Raw genomic sequence first — 23,288 nt, forward strand, 5'->3', positions numbered from 1 at the left:
AAATATTTCATTAATCATGATAGTGGTTACATTAACATCAAACCATTCTCTCATTTTTGGGGACATTACATCTAACCAACTACTGTCCCCATTAGTTAATATAATACAAGGAATTCCACCTCTAATAGAGAGATCTGGTTGGAATTTAACAAATACATGAAAATCTCTCTGGCAGCCTACTAAATTTTTCATTAATTCAATAGAGACTGTCAAGTATTTGATATTGCCCATGACGTTGTAGACAGCATCTTGGTCGTAGTCCTTGAAGCTTATTCTGCCGAAGAAGTAATTGTGTCATTCGAGACTTCTAGCCCAGGCGATTTTGCCTGTTCTTGAGGGTCCTTCGAGGTAGAGGGAGATTGGACGGATGGGCTGCTATTCTGGTTCCTATTATTAGAGGAGGAGGAGAATTCTTCGTCAGTATATAAATTGTTAAGATTATTTTTGTGTATCCCTAATCTAATCCAGTCATTTTCCCTCCACACGGAGAGACAACAATTTTGACATAACTCGTATTGAACGAAATTTCGACTTACAAACAAAATATTATTTTCTACCCATTTTTTTACTTCATCATTTAAAAAAGGAAATGAATTAAAGGGGCTAGTATATGGGGACCTCACTCTTTTGTAATTAGCCCTCGAAAATGTTTTTAATTGGGGGTATTTTGTGACGTAATCGGTGGGACATCTTTCTTTGTAGAGTGCAAAGAATTGTTCCTCCGTTTCTGCCTCTGCAAGTATTTCCCGCCAGAGTTCGTCTATGTTCTTCGAGGGACTTTTCCCCTTCGATGAAAATTTCTCTCATTCCACAATGTCGCCCCCTTTCTGTATATACTGTCGACTTGCTGTTGGAGAATGCAGTTTTTCTATATTTGGATGATAGATCCTCCCATTGGATCCAGTGAGATCAAAAAATCTTGAGTTAGAGGTTGGGATCTTTGTGCATTGAACCATGGCATGAAGATGAGGGTTTCCATCTTCGTGGAGCTCCCTAGCGACAAGTATGTAGTATGGCTAACATGCTAGTTGGAGAAGGGATTATAGGAGTTCTAAGAGTTGTTCTTTTGGGCATGGGCATTGTGGGTAGGTAAGGAAAACATTCTAGGCATAGAAACGAAAAGAGGCTTGGCGAGGCATTTTGTAGTGGTAAACAGTGAACCCACACCAGTCGTATAAGGTCTTCTTATTAGTTAAAAAACCCAGTGTGAATGATGTGAGTGGTGTGACTGGAGGGGCGCTGTATTAATATAACTAGCGCCCCCCTTCCCGCTGATCTAGGCTGTCCATTGTTGTACTTATAGACACATGTATGGATGAAGTTAAAAGCAAGTCACACCTAGGCCCAGGTGTGGTATGAGTACTTTTGATTCCTTTGCCAGATAGTACTATACACGTGTCGCTTTTCTGGTGGTTTACGTAGTTGTAAGGTAAATATTCTTGCAGAATGATAAACATAAAGTAAAGGTGGGAAAATAAATGTGTTTGAATTATTTTGAATGGGGAATCTTCCTCCTTATACGCTGGCCACTTTGGCTATTTATTTGGTACCAGAAAACATTTTATGGTTTAGAGAAATATGCTTTTGCAGTGGGACAACTATTATGGTGAAGTTGTTTTTTGTTACCTTGTTTCGTCCCTCCTTTTCAGTCTTTTTTTTTTTTTTTGATTGTTTTGGTATACAATGTTGTACTCTTTAGAAGAGTATCTCGAGAATTATGGGCAGTTCACTCAAATGTGTGTAGATCATTTTTTCACGTGACAAATAGGGTTGTGGGAAGAGAGGCGGCGGTCAGCTCCGACGAAGTTTGTTCATAGGTACGAGGAGCAGAGGGAAAAAATATCAAAGCTAAGATGTCTGAACAGAGGGTTAGCAGAGGTAAGAGAATATGCAGAATTTGTAGGATAAAAGATTTGAAGTGTTTTATAAAAAATGGAAGGAGATATGCAGCCAGTATCGGACTCCCCTTACGTACCGACGATCAAGGACACCGGCGGCCAGTGGATATAAGCGATGTTACCGTGGTCGTGCACCTTTTAAGGCGACGTACATTCGCAGACGGTATGTTCAAAATATTCCCCGATATATTAAGAAGACTAAGAGGGGAGTAAGGAAGTTACAACTGTACGATGAACAATTAAGTGACGTTAAATTTGATAATAAAGGTGTGGCGAGATTGCTTAATGGTATTGAGTCGGGTAATAAGAGATGTGATCGTCAATCAGACAAGATCATGGTTAAGGGTATAAAATTAATTAAGAATGTTCAATTAGAACAAGATGCTAAAGAGGAAACTGCGGTCCACTGCGTATTGTTTTCGTCATAAGTGATAATAATCCGTCAGATTCCATCCCCACACCTGACAAGATATTTATTGGAGTTAGCGAGGGTAATCTTGAGACCCGGATTGTTGAACCTGACCAGTCCGACCGGTTTCGGCTGCTAAAGAAAATAAGATTCAAGATCGTTGGCAGCAAGGACAAAGAGTACGTTCACCACGAGATAGAAGTTGTGAACCGGTTCTTCCTAGTTGATGTTTGGATGGACTACAAAGATACGCTATTAGGAAATGTTGGAAGTATTCAGAAGGTGCCATATATTTTATACCCTTACAACCACGCAAAGGGGGGAATATTTTATCAATATTTTATCAATCTTAATACTCTTTTATTTGTATCTTAACCTCAACTGAGAAAATAAATTAGGCAACGTAAATTCAATACAACTGAAATCACTTGTTGAAACACCTTCAACAACACCAGTTTTTATATCGTTCACCTCCATTCAAAACCTGAACATTACAAATAAAAATACATAAATTATAATTCTAAATAGTCTTAAAGTACATTTGACTCCTTAACGTAATTTTGCATTCTTTTTCACTAACAATAGCAGTCGCTAAATATATGGCACCTTTCTGAATATTTCCAACATTTCCCAACAGCATATATTTGTAGTCCGTCCAAATATCAAACGGAAAGAACCAATCCACAACTTCTATCTCGTGACGAACGTATTCTTTGTCCTTGCCACCAACGAGCTTGAATCCCATTTTCTTTAGCATCCAAAACTGGTCGGACTGGTCAGGATCAACAATCCAGGTCTTAGGATTACCCTTGCCAACTCCAATAAATATCTTGTTAGGTGTGGGGACGGAATCTAACAAACTATTATCACTTATGACGAAAAACAATACGTGGTGGACCACAGCTTCGTCTTTAGAATCTTGTCCCAATTGAACATTCCCAATTAATTTTATACCCTTAATCACAATCTTGTTTGATTGACGATCACATCTCTTATTACCCAACTCAATACCATTAAGCAATCTCGCCAAACCTTTATTATCAAATTTACGTCCCTTAATTGTTCATCGTACAGTTGTAACTTCCTTACTCCCCTCTTAGTCTTCTTTATATATCGGGGAATATTCTGAACATACCGTCTGCGAATGTACGCCACCTTAAAAGGTGCACGACTACGGTAACTCAGCTTATATCCACTGCCCGCCAGTGTCCTTGACCGGCGATACGCAAGGAGAGCCCGATACTGGCTGCTCATATCTCCTTCCATTTTTTATAAAACACTCCAAATCTTTTATCCTATAACTTCTGCAAATTCTCTTACCTCTACTAACCCTTCTGTTCAGACACCTTAGCTTTGATATTTTTTTCCCTCTGCTCCTCGTACCCACGAACAAACTTCGCCGAAGCTGACCACCGCCTCTCTTCCCACAGTCCTATTTGCCATGTCAAAAAATGATCTACACACATTTGAGTGAACTGCCCGTAATTCTCGAGACACTCTTCTAAGGAGTACAACATTGTATACCAAAACAATCAACAAAAAAAAAGATTGAAAATGAGGGACGAAACAAGGTGCTAGAAAATAACTTCACCACAATAGCTATCCCACTGCAAAAGCATATTCCTCTTTGCCATAAAATGTTTTCTGGTACCAAATAAATAGCCAAAGTGGCCCGCGTATGAGGACAAAGACTCCTCATTCAAAATAATTCAAACACATTTATTTTCCTGCCTTTACTTTATGTCTATCATTCTGCAAGAATATTTACTTTACAACCACCCAAACCACCAGAAAAGCGACATGTGTATAACACTATCTGGCAAAGGAATCAAAAGTACTCACACCTAGGCCTAGGTGTGACTTTCTTTTAACCTCATCCATACACGTGTCCATAAGTGCAACAATGGACGACCCAGATCAGCAAGAGGGGAGGCACTGATAATATTAATACAGCGCCCCCCCAGTTACGCCACTCACAGCATTCACACTGGGTTTTTTTAACTAATATGGAGGCCTTGTACGGCTGGTGTGAGTTCACTGTTTACCACTACAAAATGTCTCGCAAAGCCTCTTTCCATTTCTATGCCGAGAATGTTTTCCTCACCTATCCACAATGCCCATACCCAAAAAAATAACTTTTAGAACTCTTCCAATCCCTTCTCCAACTAGCTTGTCAGCCATACTACATACTTGTCGCAAGGGAGCTCCACTTGTTGATATTTATACAACGCTAGAATTCCTTGTACACTTGACAAGATATTTATTGGAGTTGGCGAGGGTAATCCTGAGACCTGGATTGTTGATCTTGACCAGTCTGACCAGTTTCGGATTCTAAAGAAAATGAGATTCAAGCTCATTGATGGCAAAGACAAAGAGTACGTTCGTCACGGGATAGAAGTTGTGGACCAGTTCTTCCCAGTTGATGTTTGGACGGATTACAAAGATACATTGTTGGGAAATGTTGGAAGTATTTAAAGGGTGCCATATATTTAGTGGCTGCTACTGTTAGTGGAAAATAATGTAAAATTACTTTAAGGAGTCAAATGTACTTTAAAACTATTTAGAATTGTAATTTTATGTATTTTCATTTGTAATGTTCAAATTAATGGAGGTGGACGATATAAAAAATTGGTGTTATTGAAAGTGTTTCAGCAAGTGATTTCAGTTGTATTGAACTTGCTTTACCTAATTTATTTTCTCAGTTGAGGTTGGGATACAAACAAAAGAGTATTTAGATTAATAAAATATTGATAAAATATTTCCCCATTTGCGCACTCAATGCCAGTGGGTTTGTTAGAGTAAATGTTTATAATCAGAGGTTAGATGGTAATGACAGTCTGCAGGCCTGGTTTCTTTTCCCTGTGGATTGTCAATGCGAGTTAGTCTATTATGGGAATGATTTTTGTTCAATTAACGACAAACAGGTGCCATGGATGGTGAAGTATCGACTTGAAAATTCAAATATTAAAAGGGGGATTACGTATTGTAAAATGAAGGGGTATCTGAAGTATTCTACGAGTGATATGCCAGAAGATTCGCAAATGAGGGCCCCCTCTATTGTAGTGTTATCTAAAAAATATACTAATGAAAATGTTAATGTTTGGCATTATCCTCTAACGAAGGCCATTCCGATTCTGACATGGACTAAGTCTATGGGCTTACCGGAGAGGCGAAGAGATTTGTTGTTAGGAGGTTTTGGGGAAAGTGGTTCAGTTATTTATGAACGCAGAGGTCGTCTGAGTTTGTCTAAGATTAATGTACGGTGAGGTGGTGATGACACTAGTGATGCTGATCCTAGCCCGTCGATTTCGGAGGTTGGTATTCGTAAAGAGGAAGTTGATCGTAGAGGAAAACATATCAAGAGCAATCTTGTTAGCAAATTTGAGTGAACTATCAACCCTGTTTGCCTTGATATGTTTTCCTCTACGATATGTAACCATCCGTTTCTATTCTGAACATTCTCAATTAACCTTAACCACGATCTTGTCTGATTGACGATCACATCTCTTATTACCCAACTCAATACCATTAAGTAATCTCGCCACACCTTTATTATCAAATTTAGCATCCCTTAATTGTTCATCGTACAGTTGTAACTTCCTTACTCCCCTCTTAGTCTGCTTAATATATCGGAGAATATTCTGAACATACCGTCTACGAATGTACACCGTCTTGAAAAGTGCACGACCACGATAACTCCGCTTATATCCACTGACCACCGGTGTCCTTGACCGGCGGTACGCAAGGGGAGTCCGATACTGGCTGCTCATACCTCCTTCCATTTTTTATAAAACATTCAAATTCTTTTATCCTAAAAATTCTGCAGATTCTCTTACCTCTGCTAACTCTTCTGTTCAGACACCTTAGCTTTGATATTTTTTCATTCTGTTCCTTGTACCCTCGAACAAACTTTGCCGGAGCTGACCGCCGCCTCTCTTGCCACAGTCCTATTTGCCATGTCAAAAAATGATCTACACACATTTGAGTGAACTGCCTGTAATTCTCGGGATACTCTTCCAAGGAGTACAACATTGTATACCAAAACAATCAACAACAAAAAAAGACTAAAAAGGAGGGACAAAACAAGGTACCAGAAAACAACTTCACCACAATAGCTATCCCATTGCAAAAGCATATTCCTCTCTGCCATAAAATGTTTTCTGGTACCAAATAAATAGCCAAAGTGGCCCGATTATAAGGACGAAGATTCCCCATTCAAAACAATTCAAACACATTTATTTTCCCTCATTTGCTTTATGTCTATCATTCTGTAAGAATATTTACTTTACAACCACGCAAACCACTAGAAAAGCGACACGTGTATAGCACTATCTAGCAAAGGAATGAAAAGTACTCACACCTGGGCCCGGGTGTGACTTCCTTTTAACCTCATCCATACACGTGTCCATAAGTACAACAATAGGCGGCCCAGATCAACGGGAGGGGGGCGCTGGTAATATTAATACAACGCCCCCCCTAGTCACACCACTCACACCATTCATACCAAGTTTTGTAACTAATAAGGAGGCCTTGTACGGCTAGTGTGAGTTCACTGTTTACCACTACAAATGCCTCGCCAAGCCTCTTTCCGTTTCTATGCCAAGAATGTTTTCCTCACCTACCCACAATGCCCATAACCACAAAAACAACTCTTAGAACTCCTTCAATCCCTTCTCCAACTAACATGTCAGCCATACTACACACTTGTTGCAAGGGAGCTCCACGAAGATGGAAACCCTCATCTTCATGCCATGGTTCAATGCACAAAGAAGATCCAAACCTCCAACCCAAGATTTTTCGATCTCACCCGAACGAACGGGAGGATTTATTATCCAAATATAGAAAAACTCCATTCTCCAACAGTAACTCGACAATATACACAGAAAGGAGGTGACATCGTAGAATGGGGAGAATTTTCATCCAAGGGGAAAAGTCCCTCTGTAAAACAATGGAATGAGGTATGAGCAGCCAGTATCGGACTCCCCTTGCGTACCGCCAGTCAAGGACGCTGACGGCCGATGGATATAAGCGGAGTTACCGTGGTCGTACACCTTTTAAGGCGGCGTACATTCGCAGACGGTATGTTCAGAATATTCCTCGATATATTAAGAAGACTAAGAGAAGAGTAAGGAAGTTACAACTATACGATGAACAATTAAGGGACGTTAAATTTGATAATAAAGGTGTGACGAGATTGCTTAATGGTATTGAGTTGGGTATTAAGAAATGTGATCGTCAATCAGACAAAATTGTGGTTAAGGAAATAAAATTAATTGGGAATGTTCAATTGGGACAAGATGCTAAAGACGAAGCTGTGGTCCACCACGTATTGTTTTTGGTTATAAGTGATGATAGTCTGTCAGATTCTGTCCCCACACCTAACAAGATATTTATTGGAGTTGGCGAGAGTAATCCTGAGACCTGGATTGTTGATCCTAACCAGTCCGACCGGTTTCGATTGCTAAATAAAATGAGATTCAAGCTCGTTAGTAGCAAGAACAAAGAATACGTTCGTCACGAGATAGAAGTTGTGGACCGGTTCTTCCCAGTTAATGTTTGGACGGACTACAAAGATACTCTGTTGGGAAATGTTAAAAGTATTGAGAAGGGTGCCATATATTTAGCAGCTGCTACTGTTAGTGGAAAAGAATGCAAAATTACGTTAAGGAATCAAATGTAATTTAAAACTGTTTAGAATTATAATTTATGTATTTTTATTTGTAATGTTTAGGTTTTGAAAAGAGGTGGACGATATAAAAACCGGTGTTGTTGAAAGTGTTTCAGCAAGTGATTTCAATTGTATTAAACTTGTGTTGCCTAGTTTATTTTCTCAGTTGAGGTTAAGATACAAACAAAAGTATATTAAGGTTGATAAAATATTGATAAAATATTCTCCGCTTTGCGCACCCAATGCCCGTGGGTTGGTTAGAGTAAATGTTTATGACTGGAGGTTAGATGGTAATGACAGTCTACAGGCATGGTTTTTTTTCCCTGTGGATTGTCAATGCGAGTTAGTCTATTATGGGAATGGTTTTTGTTCAATTAACGACAAACAGGTGCCATGGATGGTGAAGTATCGACTTGAAAATTCGAATATTAAAAGGGGGATTACATATTGTAAAATGAAGGGGTATCTGAAGTATTCTACGAGTGACATGCCAGAAGATTCGCAAATGAAGGCCCCATCTATTGTTATATTATCTAAAAAATATACTAATGAAAATGTTGATGTTTGGCATTGTGCTCCAACAAAGGCCATTCTGATTCTGAAACGGACTAATTTTATAGGTTTACCGGAGAGGCAAAGAGATTTGTTGTTAGGAGGTTTTGGGGAAAGTGGTTCAGTTATTCATGAACGCAGAGGTCGTCTGAGTTTGTCTGAGATTAATGTACGCAGAGGTGGTGATGGAACTAGTGATATTGATCCTGGTCTACCGATTTTGGAGGTTGGTGTTAGCAAAGAACAAATTGATCGTACAAGATCAGTGGTTATGGATCCAGCAGAATTTTCTAATATTTTATGAAATATAATCATTAGTGTAAAAAATAATGATGTGACTCAAGATGTAATAATTGATGATAAAGGAAATGTAGTAAGTAAATAAAATTTTGAGTGGTTTTATAAATAAAATTAATAAAATTTTTCATTAATCATGACAGTGGTTATATTAACATCAAACCATTTTCTCATTTTTGGGAACATTGCATCTAACCAACTACTGTCCCCATTAGTTAATATAATATAAAAAATTCCACCTCTAATAGTGAGATCTGGTTGAAATTTAACAAATACATGGAAATCTCTCTGGCAGCCTACTAAATTTTTCATTAATTCGGTAGAGACTGTCGAGTATTTGATGTCGTCTATGACGTTGTAGATGGCGTCTTGGTCGTAATCCTTGAAGCTTATTCTGTCGGAGAAATAATTGTGTCATCTGAGACTTCTGGCCCATGCAGTTTTGCCTATTCTTGAGGATCCTTCGAGGTAGAGGGAGATAAGACGGATGGGCCGCTGTTTTGGTTCCTGTTATCAGAGGAGGATGAGAGTTCTTCGTCAGTATATAAATTGTTGATATTATTTTTGTGTATCCCTAAGCTAATCCGGTTGTCTTCCCTCCAAACATTCTTGGCATAGAAACGGAAAGAAGCTTGGCGAGGCATTTTGTAGTGGTAAACAATGAACTCACACCAGCCGTACAAGGCCGCCCTATTAGTTAAAAAATCTGGTATGAGTGGTGTGACTGGAGGGGGCGCTGTATTAATATTACCAGCAGCCCCCTTCCTGCTGATCTGGGCCGTCCATTGTTGTACTTATGGACACGTGTATGGATGTGGTTAAAAGGAAGTCACACTCGGGCCCAGGTGTAAATGGTGTGATTACTTTTGATTCCTTTGCCAGAAAGTGCTATACACGTGTCACTTTCTGGTGGTTTGCGTGGTTGTAAAGTAATTATTCTTGCAGAATGATAGACATAAAGCAAAGGCGGGAAAATAAATGTGTTTGAATTATTTTGAATGGGGAATCTTCGTCCTTACACGCGGGCCAATTTTGCTATATATTTGGTATCATAACACATTTTATGGCAGAGAGGAATATACTTTTGCAGTGGGATAGCTATTGTGGTGAAATTACTTTTTGGTACCTTGTATCGTCCCTCTTTTTCAGTCTTTTTTCTTTTGTTGATTGTTTTGGTATACAATGTTGTACTCCTTAGAAAAGTATCCCTAGAATTAAGAGCAGTTCACTCAGATGTGTATAAATCATTTTTTGACGTAGCAAATAGGATTGTGGGAAAGAAGGCAGCGGTCAGCTCCAGCGAAGTTTGTTCGTGGATACGAGGAGCAGAGGGAAAAAATATCAAAGCTAAGGTATCCGAACAGAAAGGTTAGTAGAGGTAAGAGAATCTACAGAATTTGTAGGATAAAAGATTTGGAATGTTTTTAGAAAAAATAGAATGAGATATGAGCAGCCAGTATTGAACTCCCCTTACGTACCATCGGTCAAGGACACCGACAGCCAGTGGATATAAGCGTAGTTACCGTGGTCGTGCACCTTTTAAGGCAGTGTACATTTGCCGACGGTATGTTCAAAATATTCCCCAATATATTGAGAAGACTAAGAGGAGAGTAAGGAAGTTATAACTATACAATGAACAATAAAGTGACGTTAAATTTGATAATAAAGGTATGGCGAGATTACTTAATGGTATTGAGTTGGGTAATAAGAAATGTGATCGTCAATCAAACAAGATCGTGGTTAAGGGTATAAAATTAATTGGGAATGTTCAATTGAGACAAGATGCTAAAGACGAAACTATGGCCCACTACGTATTATTTTTCGTCATAAATGATAATAGTCCGTCAAATTCTGTCCCCACACCTGACAAGATATTTATTGAAGTTGACGAGGGTAATCCTGAGACTTGAATTGTTGATCCTGACCACTCCGACCAGTTTTGAATGCTAAAGAAAATGAGATTCAAGCTTGTTGAGGGCAAAGACAAAGAGTACGTTCGTCACGGGATAAAAGTTGTAAACCGGTTCTTCCCAGTTGATATTTGAACAGACTACAAAGATACACTATTAGGAAATGTTGAAAGTATTCAAAAGGGTGTCATATATTTAGTGGTTACTACTGTTAGTGAAAAAGAATACAAAATTACGTTAAGGAGTCAAATGTACTTTAAAACAGTTTAGAACATTAATTTATGTATTTTTATTTATAATGTTCAAGTTTTAAATGAAAGTTACAATATAAAAACTGATGTTGTTGAAATTGTTTCAACAAGTGATTTCAGTTGTATTAAACTTACTTTGCCTAATTTATTTTCTCAGTTGAGGTTAAGATACAAACAAAAGAGTATTAAGGTTGATAAAATATTCCCTCTTTTCCATACCCAATGCCAAATGTTTATAATTGAAAGTTAGATGGTAATGACAATCTGTCAGCGTGGTTTCTTTTCCCTATGAATTGTCAATGCAAGTTAGTCTATTATGAAAATGGTTATTATTCAATTAACGACAAACAGGTGTTATAAGAATGGTTATTGTTCAATTAACAACAAACAGGTGTCATAAATGGTGAAATATCGACTTAAAAATTCGAATATTAAAAGAGAAATTACATATTGCAAAATGAAGGGGAGTAACCCTCCCTAAATTATTGCTATAAAAAGGCACGAATGCACAAACAAATCCAGAACACAACATAAACATGACACCAAGCTGCAGTATTTAGCCAATGTTGCACCACAAAACAAAAGAAATAAAAAAAAAAAGGAAAAAAAAAACAAGTTGTGAAAGTGAATGGTCTATCTGCCAAAAAAAAAATATTACAAAAAAAATACACATTTGTAGAACAAACCCTTTCCATTGCTCGTATTTTGCCAAACGATTATGAGCCAACAACCAAAAATAACCTAACTCGACAAAAATTATTAATTTTTCCAACTCTTCCAATTACACAAAAAGCAAGGTCTCACAATGAAATGATGCTTGTACAAATAAATTCGAATGGAAGTCACAAACAAAGACAAAATTTCACTAAAAATGCAAAAACTGTGGATCCCATTGAATTTAGCATGGTATTAACCGAGATACAACTAAAACAAAAGTAATGCTTAAGATCAAAAGGTTCTCATATAAAAGCCATAATGAAACTCCACCTAAATATAACCAAAGCTCAGTACTAGACCAAAACAAGCAGTGGTTTTTTAGGTACGAGGAGGAGCTGGTGCTCCACCAGCAGGGCGTGGTGCTTGACCTGGCTTTGGCATATCATCCTGACACAACAAAAAGAAGAAAATTACAAAGAAGAAATGCAGTATATAGAGAAAAAAAAAACTCAACACTTTCAACTACACAAGTGAGAAACCAAGACAACTAAGACAAAGTCAGCAGATGATGCAGAAGAAAGTTGAAAAGCAATAGTGATTACTAAATCAGAGCAAGACTAATTAGAAAGCATCGGTGGAGACAGTGAAGGGTAAAATACATAGGTACTGCATATTAAGTAGCACAAGGATGATCACAACAGACATGTACCATACTATGAATGTGTAGAGAAGAGCCTATTGGCTCACTCAAGTGTGAGTGGACCACCTTATTGGGTGAGAAACCAAGTTTAATATCCCAAACTGAAATAAGTAGGCTCTAGAGAAACAAGTAACCAATACATATAATTCCAAAGAAAGGACACCGTAAAAGATGACCCACATTCTACCTAAACAAATACATTGTATGCCAAAAATGCAACTACACTACATCCTAAGCTATTAAAAATTGGTTGTGTAACATGAAAGATGAAGCTCACCAAAAAGACCATGCATATGATGTCAAATTTTAATGGAAACAAAAAAAAAAGGTTGGGCAATCAGACAAAACCTGTCAAGTTCTGGTGCAAAATAGGTCATGTTTAGGCTTGGTTTGGCATAATCAAAAAAAGTCAAAAAATCATTATCCTATTTAAATCACATCATCTTATTTAAGTCACATTATCTCTCTACCACATCACTTCAAATCCAACTCATACCCAACCTTAGTTGTATGTTGGGGCAGAATAATAGAATTATGTTGAATACAAATCGAAGGCAATATGCACAAGGATCCCAAGCCAGTTATCATTTACAAAGTTAACTCATACAGCAATATGATATTACACAAAATTAATGAAATGTAACAGACTATAAGGATTACAGAAAGAACAATGGTGTAAATGGAAAATAAGTCAAACCAACAAAGGCAAGAGTACATAACAACTCAAGGTTAACATACCCTGCGCCTGAAGCGCTGTGGAGGCTCACGGTTCCTCCTATCAGTGCGAGAGCGAACCCTGACAACTTTGGAGTGAATAGCACACGACACACAGTACTGCATCTTCACATACAGCTTGGGTAATGTGTAACCTTAATCAGAGGCAAAACAAAAAGTCATTAATCATAATCATGATTGTCTGTCCAAGTAAATAATCACAACAAACAGTAAAATAATATGAACTTCTAAATTAGAAAGCCAAATAGAGAAAAATAGAAGTATTACTGTCAAAAGCACAAGCTTCTTGGACATCCCTAACAGCAGCTTGCTCAACAATGTTCCTCACAAGAAACCTCTTGATGGCTTTGTCCTAAGAGAGACCAAGATTAAACAAAATAAAACCAAAGGTTTCTATCAACCAACTCAAGGGCAAACATGCATAGCCACATTTTTATTTCTGAAATCAAGGAACACCATTTAGTGTTAATAACTTCATATCAACCTAAATTAATTGAATAATAGAAGTATTCCAAACCATTTAGCAGATTAGACAAGACGAGTAAATTATACATGAATCCCCAAAGTTTGCAACTTTTTCCGATTAAGCCCCAAAACTAAAATTTGGTTTAAATAAGCCCTTCAACTTTCTAAATCAGTCCAATTTAGCCCTTACTATTACATTCTGTTCACTTTTGCCAATTAAGGATATCGTATAAGACAAACCTAAAAGATAAATTTATAAAATTAACCCGAAAACCCTCTGTTATGTATAAAACATATCCATTATCAACCTCAAAAAATATTAGGAAAATGAATTTATGATTAATTTTACCAACTTATCTATGTATTTAATGTCAAAAAGTGACCAAAATATAACAAAATTTAATTAATTTGAGAAGTTAGAGGGTTTAACTGAACCAAAATTAGTCTAGGGGCTTAATTAAAAAAAGAAAGCAAAGATCAGACTTTTGGCATAATTTTAGTCTGTAATTTGTCTCTTTTGTCAATTTGATCCATGTAGTTTAAATTGTATCAAGTTTTCCCATTAATTTTTTATTTTTTTTTTTACATTCCACTAAAAATTGATCAAAATTCAAGGGCAAAATAATCCATTTAGGAGGGAAAGGCCTATTTAAAATTAGACAACCCCACCTGAATTACTTTGAAAGTGAATAGATTATTTTGTCCATTAATTTGAGTCCAATTAGAAAAGGGTAATTGTCAATTGAACTAAATTGACAAAAAGTGAAATTTCAAAAGGTAAAATAGACGCAATTAGAACTACCATGACGAAATTGATACAAGAGGCAAACTACATTGGGCAAGGAGGACACAAAGGGTTTGGAGCCAGACTCCTAACATGTTTGCTATACAAATAACAATCCCAACAAATCTAATCCATAGGGCACATAATGCACATAGAGAAATGGATCTTTCAAATAGCTTCATACTTTACAATCAAACCCACAATTAGAGAAACATCGAATAAACTTTCTAACGGACACAGAAACTCAGATCAATCGCATTTCGTAAAGATCTAAACATATATATATATATATATATATATTCATCGATTCACAAACATTTTAGCGAGAGAGAGAGGACCTTGGGACAGCATTTGCCGCAGTTGGAGCAGCGGATGAACTTGACATGGCCACGGCCATGCTTGTTGCGACCCCCGTTCCTTCGCTTGAAAGTCTGAACAGAATACACATAGATTCAGGGATTTGATCGATCGATGAGAACTAATGATAAATATGAATCAAATTGAAAAATAAGATTCAAGAGATGTACCATCTTGATGAATAGCTTCTGATTCTCTGGTGACACCCTTGCTTCAAAGGCTGGCCCGACGGCTCTTCCGCTCTCTAGGGTTTTGCAGAGAGTGAAATGAGAATGTGGGAGACCTTATATAGGGGCCGTTTGAAACCCTATAATCCGATACATTGTCCCTGGGATCAACACGAGGCGGTAACTCGCCTGACCCGTTTACCCGGCCTTATTCGTATGGTGTTTGCATTAAATTTTGGATTATTTATATCAAATTATTAGCAAATATTATTGTACTCTCTCAACTATAAAAATGATTCAGAACTTGTTTTATATTATCTTTTGTAGGGCAAAAAAAATCAAAAAATTTGCAAACTGAGCCGATACAATCCAATTTGATAGATTTGGTTTGATCTTGGTTTGGAAAATTTAAAAACCGATCTCCACAAATCAGTTTTGGATTTAACTCCACGATTCTAGATTGGAATCGAATCGCACTGTTTGTAACTTAAATCATATACCTACTATACACCCTAATGCATACAATCTTACCATAATTGTTGTTTTCCAAGACAAAATATTTGTTTGATGGAAGTTTTATGTTTTCTATATGTTGAACAATATGTTTATTTAGTAGACATTATCTTTATTTAAATTAATGATGAAACAATATATGTGTTTAAGTTGAAAATGTTATATTTGATGAGAGTTTTATACTTTTTTTAAAAAATATTATATGATTTTTCTTATGAACAAATTATGTGAAATTGTAATTTCAAATTAAGCCGAACTATGTTTAAATAGTTTAATTCAGATTGACTCCATAATTAAAATAGGTTAATTTAATTCTAATTTTTATAAAATTATAAATAATAAATTAATTTTGATTTCATCCCAATCCAAATCAAACCAGATGGTGCTCACCCTTAACATTTTGCTTTCACCTTTTTTAAAGCAAACTATTCTGTGGATGACAATTTTGGACATCCACTAACAGAGCAAGGATCCTCTAGAGTTTTTTTTTCTTAAAGTTTCCTAGAGTGGTGCATTGTGTGGTTGAGATTTAATGACAAGTCACATCAATTTTTCAGCATTAAATCTCAACCATACAATACACCACTTTAGGAAATTTTAGGAAAAAAACACTCTAGAGGATCCTTGGTGCCACTAACACCTCATACACAATATGTAATCTAATATCCAGTTGGGTGTACTAAAAAATATTTAAATCATTTACTATTTTATTTATATAATTTAAAAAATATATGTGTTATAACTCACAATTTTATTTTATTTTTTTCATTTTAGAATAAATTACAAATATATCTTATAAAAATTATTTAAAATACAAATTATCTCTTATGATTTGGAAAATTATAGTACCCACTTATCAGAATTTTTTATTTAACAAAATTAACTAAAAAAAGAAATTCATAACTGCTCAATAATAAAATTATCTAAATTACTAATTGAAACATATTTCTAATATCATTAAAAACTCTTAAATGACTTGATAATTTATTAATAAAAATGACGATTTTTTATGAAATTAGAAATCTCAAAGTTTGAATGTAATTTTTAGAACTATGAAAGGAAATTCGTATTTTAATTAAACTTCAAAAGGTATATTTATAATTTATTTGTTTATTTATTATTTTTTTCGTAGGACTTGTTTGATGATAAAGATTGTGGTTGCTTAAACAACAATTGAGTTGATGTGAAATACTCACTTGGTTGGGATGGTGAAATAATTACACTGGAAACAATAAGAGTATTGAGTAAAATTATGTTTTAAAATGTGGCATATCACAAAAAATAATAAAAGTGAAATTTAAAAATATGTATTAAAAGTTTGTTAATTTAAAAATATGTAGGCTAGAAAATTAGGCACAAACCTAGAGAATATTCACGCCTTTCAGATAGTGTTTGGAGTGGGTCTTGAACGGTCACAGGCCAGCCCAGGGTCTCGAGCTGGGCTCGGGTCTGGGCCTAATCGGGCCAAGCCTATCCCAAGCCACAGGTGAACTTCGAATCACCTACGAACCGTAGGTCATTTTTACACTCCTACTCCTCTCCTATATTTGCCCTTTCTCTCCCCCCCCTTATTTTGTTTGTTAAGTGACCAGTCATAGTTAGGCACCGTTTGGGAAGGTGGATTAGAGGCTTTTTTGGCTATTTTAGCCACAAAAGACAAAATAGGCTATTTTAGCCATAACAAACAAAACATCACATCCAACCCATAATCATTACATTCTTCTCTCACAAAAAAACTCAAAAAAGCCAAAAAGTCAAAAAGCCCTTCCCAAACCAAGTTTTTAAGCCCAGGCTAAAATAGCCAAAAAAACCAAAAAGCTAAAAAGCCAACCCACTTCCCAAACGGAGGCTTAATCAATTGATTAATATTAGACAGTCTTAACTAATACATTAACAATTTCATTGGGCCAATTTTTTAACCTCAATTAGCTAAAAATTTAACATCTGACACTAACTTCCCCACTAACATATCCACTGCAAATGCTCTAAGGTGGGATTAAAACACTTTCAACAAAAACAAGAAAACAAAAAATCACGACATTGTCATATTTTTACCAATGTGAAGGAATGTAGTTGAATAGGTTAGAATGTAAAATGCAACAGTTATAGTTGAATTTTGTTATAGCTTATTTGAAGTGTTTATAATATATATGTGTATATATATTTCATGAGAAATTTTGTGTGTATCACATCTAACTTTAGTTACGGCTTTTGAGTTAATGGTTATAATTTATCATGTTATTAATTATGATATGTTGTGATGTTAGTTATGACAAAATTTTGATTATGATGTAAAAGTTGTTTAATTGTACCTTATGTGATGTTTAGTTATAACTCAATTTTTTTTTAATTATGAATCTTATAATATTGAATTGCGTCATTTGTGATAATCAAACTTACAAATAACATAACTTACATATGGTACACACTCTATAATATTTCTCATTTGTTATCACGTGAGTTTGTATCAAACTAATTGATGGCGCTTTTGTTTGTAACTTATGAAGTATAAACAACTTAAATAAATAAATAAAAATTAATTATTTTTTTATTATTAATTTTTAACTTATAGTGAAGTGCACAAAACAAGTCCTCTAATACGTACTTATTAATAATGTAGTGAAAGGCATTAGAATCAGAGATATATCATATATTGTGAGATGAGAAAACAAAAAGCACCAGTGGTCTAGTGGTAGAATAGTACCCTGCCACGGTACAGACCCGGGTTCGATTCCCGGCTGGTGCAATACTCTGAGAGCAGTGACGAATCATCTGCGCCCACTGTGATGGATGGGTCCTTCACAACCGTCTGATATTAAATCGGACGAAATCATAGCGCATCTGAGCTCTCAAATTTTTTTGTTTTCTTTTTGATTTTTAAGAAGAAAGGAATTCGATATAAAAAAAGGGATAAATTACACTTTGTCCCATTGTTTGATCATTTTCTAACTTTGGTTCTTAACATTTACATTTTCTCTCTTTAGCCCTTAATGTTTTAAATTTTTTCAAATTTACTCTTAAAATTAATTTATGTTAAAAATTAACCAGAAAATGATAAATTAACAATCACATGGTATAAAAATATTTTATTTTATATTGTTCACATATCTAATACTCCATAAATTTAAATTCTAATATAATAATAGATTTTTTATGTTATGAGATAGTTCTTATGGCATTTCATGTCTAATTTTGAATAGAAATTAGCTTTAGAAGTAAAATATGAAAAATTTGAAACATAAAGGGCCGAAGGTTAAAAAAAAAAAAAAATTTAAGAATGAAAGTGAGAAAGTGATCAAACATAAAATGGACAAAGTGTAATTTACCCTAAAAATAAGAAAATTTACCTATAAATTATATCTTGAGGAATGGTGATTCATTTAGTCCCAATGATTTTCTCATAGATTAATTAGTCCCATTGATTTTGGAAAAGTAGATTTAATATATTATTTAGAAATTATATTTGTGATTATACCCTTATTTCTACAGTAATGGTAGAGGGCCACAAAAACAGTAGCTCAAATGGCTCAAAACTGTCAAAACGAGTTTTGAGCCATTTGAGCTACTGTTTTTGTGGCCCTCAAACATTTTTCTTACTTCTATTATGTTTACTTCTTTTTCTTCTCTTTTTTTTTTTCTTTTTTCTTTTGTGCTAGAATGGTAAGATACACAATCTATGATAATCAAATTTGGGATAAATTTTTATATGGCTATTTTTTTTATTTGTAAAACATTTCAAAATGAGTACAAAAATACCTTAATAAGGTTTGGGCAAAAGTATAATTTCAAATTGTAACACTGCAATAACGTAACACTCCAAAAAAACTCATTAATGTACTTTTCTCAAACTAAACACTCCAAAAAAACTTTTTAGTGTAATACACAAAAAAACTCCTTAGGGTATTTTTTTCCAAATGTAGCATTATAAAAAAATGATGTGGGATTCGTCAAATCATTCCAAAAGGAGTAAAAAAATTCCTCAGTAAGTTTTGAATAAATGTATAATTTCAAACTATAAATGTTATGTTTGAAAAAAATACATTAAAAAGTTTTTTTTAATGTTTTTGTGTTTGTTACATTGAAGTGTTACGTTTGAAATTATATCGATTGAAGTGTTGTGTTTAGAAAAAATATACTAAGAAATTTTTTTGTATGTTACATTGGAATGTTACGTTTGAGAAAAAGTATATTAAGGAATTTTTTTAGAGTGCTACATTGTTACGTTTGATAAAAGTACATTAATAAGTTTTTTAGTTTATTGAGTATTACGTTTTTGTTTATAATGTGGGATTTGTTACCAAATGAGGGAAAATCCAAAACCTCTATAGTGTGGATTGCTTAAATATGTAATTTCACATTTAGAAAAATTCATTTTTATTCCTAAAAATTAAATCCAAACGTATAGTGACTATCATTTTGTATAATTTTTACTTTAATGGGACCTTTAGGTGCATAAGAAGAAGAAAAAAAAAAAAAGACTAAACAGTATATAAAATTATATTTTGAGATTTATTATTACTTTACCCTGAAAATAATTGAAAATAACACAAATCCTAAAATACGGAACAAATAAGCAGTCAAAAAAAAAAAAAAGAAGAGGGAGAATGATGGCTCTTCATACTATTATCCTTGTTATATTCCTTTATACTTCATTTTGTGAGTTTTATTTTAGATTAACAATGATAATTTGAACCGTTTATTGCGTAAATTTCACAGTGAATATCATTTGTACAAAAAATTACTTTAATCATATATTGATAAATATATGAACAAATTGTATTTTGTTTTTATTAATTAGATAGTTTAAATTTAAATTTATACCATCACTTTTGAATTTAAATTTAAATTTATACTATCATTTTAGATATATTTGTTATATACAAATCACTTTTGAATTTAGTTATATCACTTGCCACGTAAAAGATTTGGCATTCTCACTCAATTTTTTTTCTTTTTCTTTTTTTCACAAAGTAAAATGTTAGGTGTTAATAGAAAAGTTAACTTATAACAAAAAGATGTTTATTACTACTCTATCAACTCCATCCCTATATCTTACACCTTTAAACCTACTGCAGAACCACTATAGCAAATTGGAGATGTAAAAGATAATAGAGAACATTGATTTTTACCAAGGAGAACAAAATTCCGGCAAACCACAACAATAAACCACACCACCATTTTCTTTGCAAAATTGAATTATTGGGAGTGCTAAACTTACCATGTTTGGATTGAAGAGTTTAATATAAAAAATGGTTAAAGTATATTTTATTTTTTTCAATTATTGTTTTATATCACTTTATTCTCTTAAAATAAAAATTATCACACTTAACCTCTCTTAGCTATTAATTTTTTTTTTCAATTTAGAACTTAATGATGAAAAATACCTTTTAAGCTTTAAAGGCAAATTATACCTTACCTTTTTGAACTATCATTCAATATCACTATACCCTCTAACTAAAAAGTGGTATACTTTCTCACTTGAAACTATCAATTTATATTAATATAAACCTTTCATTAAGGATTTATTACATTAATGAATGAAATTGATATGTGACTTGCACATAATATCTCAAATTTTGTAAATTGTTTAAAAATACCTTCTCCCCCAGTATTTGCCCTGCCCATATCAACAACCACAGCGGTCTATGCTATGGTTACCATTCTTGCTACCTTGAGTAAAAGAAATGAATGAAAAAAAATAATAATGTTATTTTAGGTATTTTATAATATATTTTTTTATAATATTTAAGATGTCATGTGTAAGTCATATATAAAATTTTCATCTGTTTATGAATTTTTTAATAGAAGGTTTACATTAATACAAATTCATAGTTTAAGATGGTAAAATGTAGTATTTTTTAATTAGTTGAGGGACGTAAAGTGATATTGAGTGATAATTCAAGAGAGTAAAAAGTGTAATTTATCCTATAGTTGAAGAGTATTTTTGTTATAAAGGTTCATATTGAAAAAATTATTATACGAAGGGGGTAAGTTTTGCAACTTTTAATTTAAACAGTAAAGTGATTAAAAAAAAATAGTTGAGGGGAGTATCATGGATTTTACCTTATAAAGAGAGAAAAAGAACTCATATCACTTACATGGATGATTGAGGATAAGGGTCAACCTAGTTTAGATAGGTTTGGTTTAGAATCAATGACTAAACCATTATTACCAATCTATGAATTTGGAACTAAACCAAATCATGAAAATTTTGGAACTAATTAATCAAATTGAACTAATAAAAGATGATTCAGTTCATTTTGAAACTATAATTTTTGATAACTTTATCATCATTCATACAATAGTCATCACAGTTTTGGGTAATGCTATGGTACACACTCAAAAGTGTGTGTACCACATGCAAATTATGACATTTGTAAGTTTGATTAGCATAAATGTCATAACTCAATCATATGGGAGTCCTAACTAAAAAATAAAAAATGAGTCAAATTATAACCAAAAACCATATAAAGTATAATCAAAGAACTCTTGGGTCATAACAAAAATAATTGCATAACAAATATTACAATAAGTCATAACTAATACAATAATAGGTCATAACCAAAGATCATAAATATCATAACATATCTCATAAATTTTTTCAATAAATTATGAGAGGGGAGTTTGTGCCAAGCAAACAAGCCAAATTAGTTGTGACTTGGGCCTTGCCGTTGGATTACGCGATCGAGTTGGCATAGCCGAGAGCAGTTTAGCCAAGGTTTTAGATCATGCGCCTAAGTTAGCCCAAGGTCCGGAAGTTAGACCGGGCTAAGCCGAGCTAGGTGAAGCGATGGTCCAAGGAGTTGAACAAACTGAGCTAGTTATTGAGCTCCACCCTAAAGGTCGGCCGAAATTGAGGCTGAAACTGACCTGGCTATGCCCAGCTCAATGGAAATTGCCAGGTGGTCCAATTGGAGTGTGAAAAGAGAAATCCGCCAATCGTGTGCGTGAATACCGTTTGACAGTTTGGCCAATGTTGTTTGGCAGTATTAACGGGTACAAGTGTAAAGAATAGAGAGGGCAGTACAGCCACGTGTCCAGGAAAAAACGAGTAAAATAGCGCGCACAGAGGCTATATAGATTGAGCGGCGCCTCCATACAACAGGTCTGAATTTATGGCTACCCAGAGCTCTATCTCTCTTTTGTCTTCTCTCTCTTTCTCTCTCTAAAATGGTGCTAACTTGATCATCGGAGGGCTCTCCGGCATCACACCGGCCGAGCAGCTCACTGTCGTTGTGTTCTCAAATTATTCAAAGTGAAGCAAAGTTTGGACACAAGGAGTATGAACAGTGACGAATATTTGCTCCCCGTACAAATTATATATATATATATGTATTTTTTCAAATGGTCTAATTCGAATCCAAAAACCGAATCGGTAATTAAAAAATTCCTGATTGAATAGTAGATTAAGAAAAGTAAACCAAACTATTTGGTTTGAATCGGACAGCTTTGAGTTTTTTTTTTTTGCCAATTATTTTATTCAAACCAAATTGAAGAGGTGAGAGAAACCTTGAAGAGGTGAGAGAAACCTTGAGAGGGGGGGGGGGGGGAATACGACCTTAATTAAGAAAATATTAAAAAGTGAGGAATTATTTGCAGCTAACACCTTTGGTTTTGTGGTAAATAAGGAACTAGCTGTGGACACGAACCCGGGTTTGATTCTCAGCTGGTCTAATTGGAAAGTCGTGAGGATTTTCTACGTGTTACCGCCGGACAAAACCACAGCGCATGGTATAGAAAGTAACATGGTTTTCTTTTTTCTTTTTCCTTTTTTGTTTTTGGTATGTGATTATTTTATTGAGTTGGTTCAACTATAAAGTGATATCTTTTTTTTGCAAAGTGAAAGACGGGCTCCATAATAAAAATAATATTAGGGATACAAAATTTGGGTAGACAAATTTGGACCTCTAATATTTTTGAAAATA

At 34.5% G+C, this 23,288-nt stretch overlaps 1 protein-coding gene and 2 non-coding genes across 3 annotated transcripts; 2 read left to right on the forward strand and 1 right to left on the reverse strand.

Moving 5' to 3' along the window:
- Nucleotides 1-11,741: 11,741 nt before the first annotated feature.
- On the reverse strand, nucleotides 11,742-15,068 carry LOC114260664 (small ribosomal subunit protein eS26x). The gene is made up of 5 exons (XM_082920047.1): nucleotides 14,854-15,068; nucleotides 14,665-14,757; nucleotides 13,345-13,429; nucleotides 13,081-13,211; nucleotides 11,742-12,089 (listed from the first exon to the last, which is right to left on the reverse strand). Exons 1-5 carry the CDS (start codon nucleotides 14,854-14,856, stop codon nucleotides 12,021-12,023), a joined length of 381 nt encoding a protein of 126 aa, XP_082776173.1. The 5' UTR covers nucleotides 14,857-15,068; the 3' UTR covers nucleotides 11,742-12,020.
- A 2,970-nt stretch (nucleotides 15,069-18,038) lies between these two features.
- On the forward strand, nucleotides 18,039-18,109 carry TRNAG-GCC (transfer RNA glycine (anticodon GCC)). The gene has a single exon. It is a non-coding gene; the product is annotated as a tRNA-Gly (tRNA).
- Nucleotides 18,110-18,118: 9 nt separating this feature from the next.
- On the forward strand, nucleotides 18,119-18,212 carry LOC114260684 (small nucleolar RNA snoR114). Its single transcript, XR_003628714.2, has one exon. It is a non-coding gene; the product is annotated as a small nucleolar RNA snoR114 (small nucleolar RNA).
- The last annotated feature ends 5,076 nt before the right edge of the window (nucleotides 18,213-23,288 follow it).

This window comes from Camellia sinensis, chromosome 3 (assembly GCF_055761805.1).
Source record: "Camellia sinensis isolate YWXY chromosome 3, ASM5576180v1, whole genome shotgun sequence".
NCBI lineage: Eukaryota > Viridiplantae > Streptophyta > Magnoliopsida > Ericales > Theaceae > Camellia > Camellia sinensis.

Excerpts from the sequence above, each read along its gene's own strand:
- LOC114260664 (XM_082920047.1), bottom strand. Across the intron at positions 13,212-13,344 it reads AGAAGCTTGTGCTTTTGACA|GTTACACATTACCCAAGCTG; the intron begins GTAATACTTCTA and ends CCTCTGATTAAG. Across the intron at positions 12,090-13,080 it reads CACAGCGCTTCAGGCGCAGG|GATGATATGCCAAAGCCAGG; the intron begins GTATGTTAACCT and ends TTGTTGTGTCAG.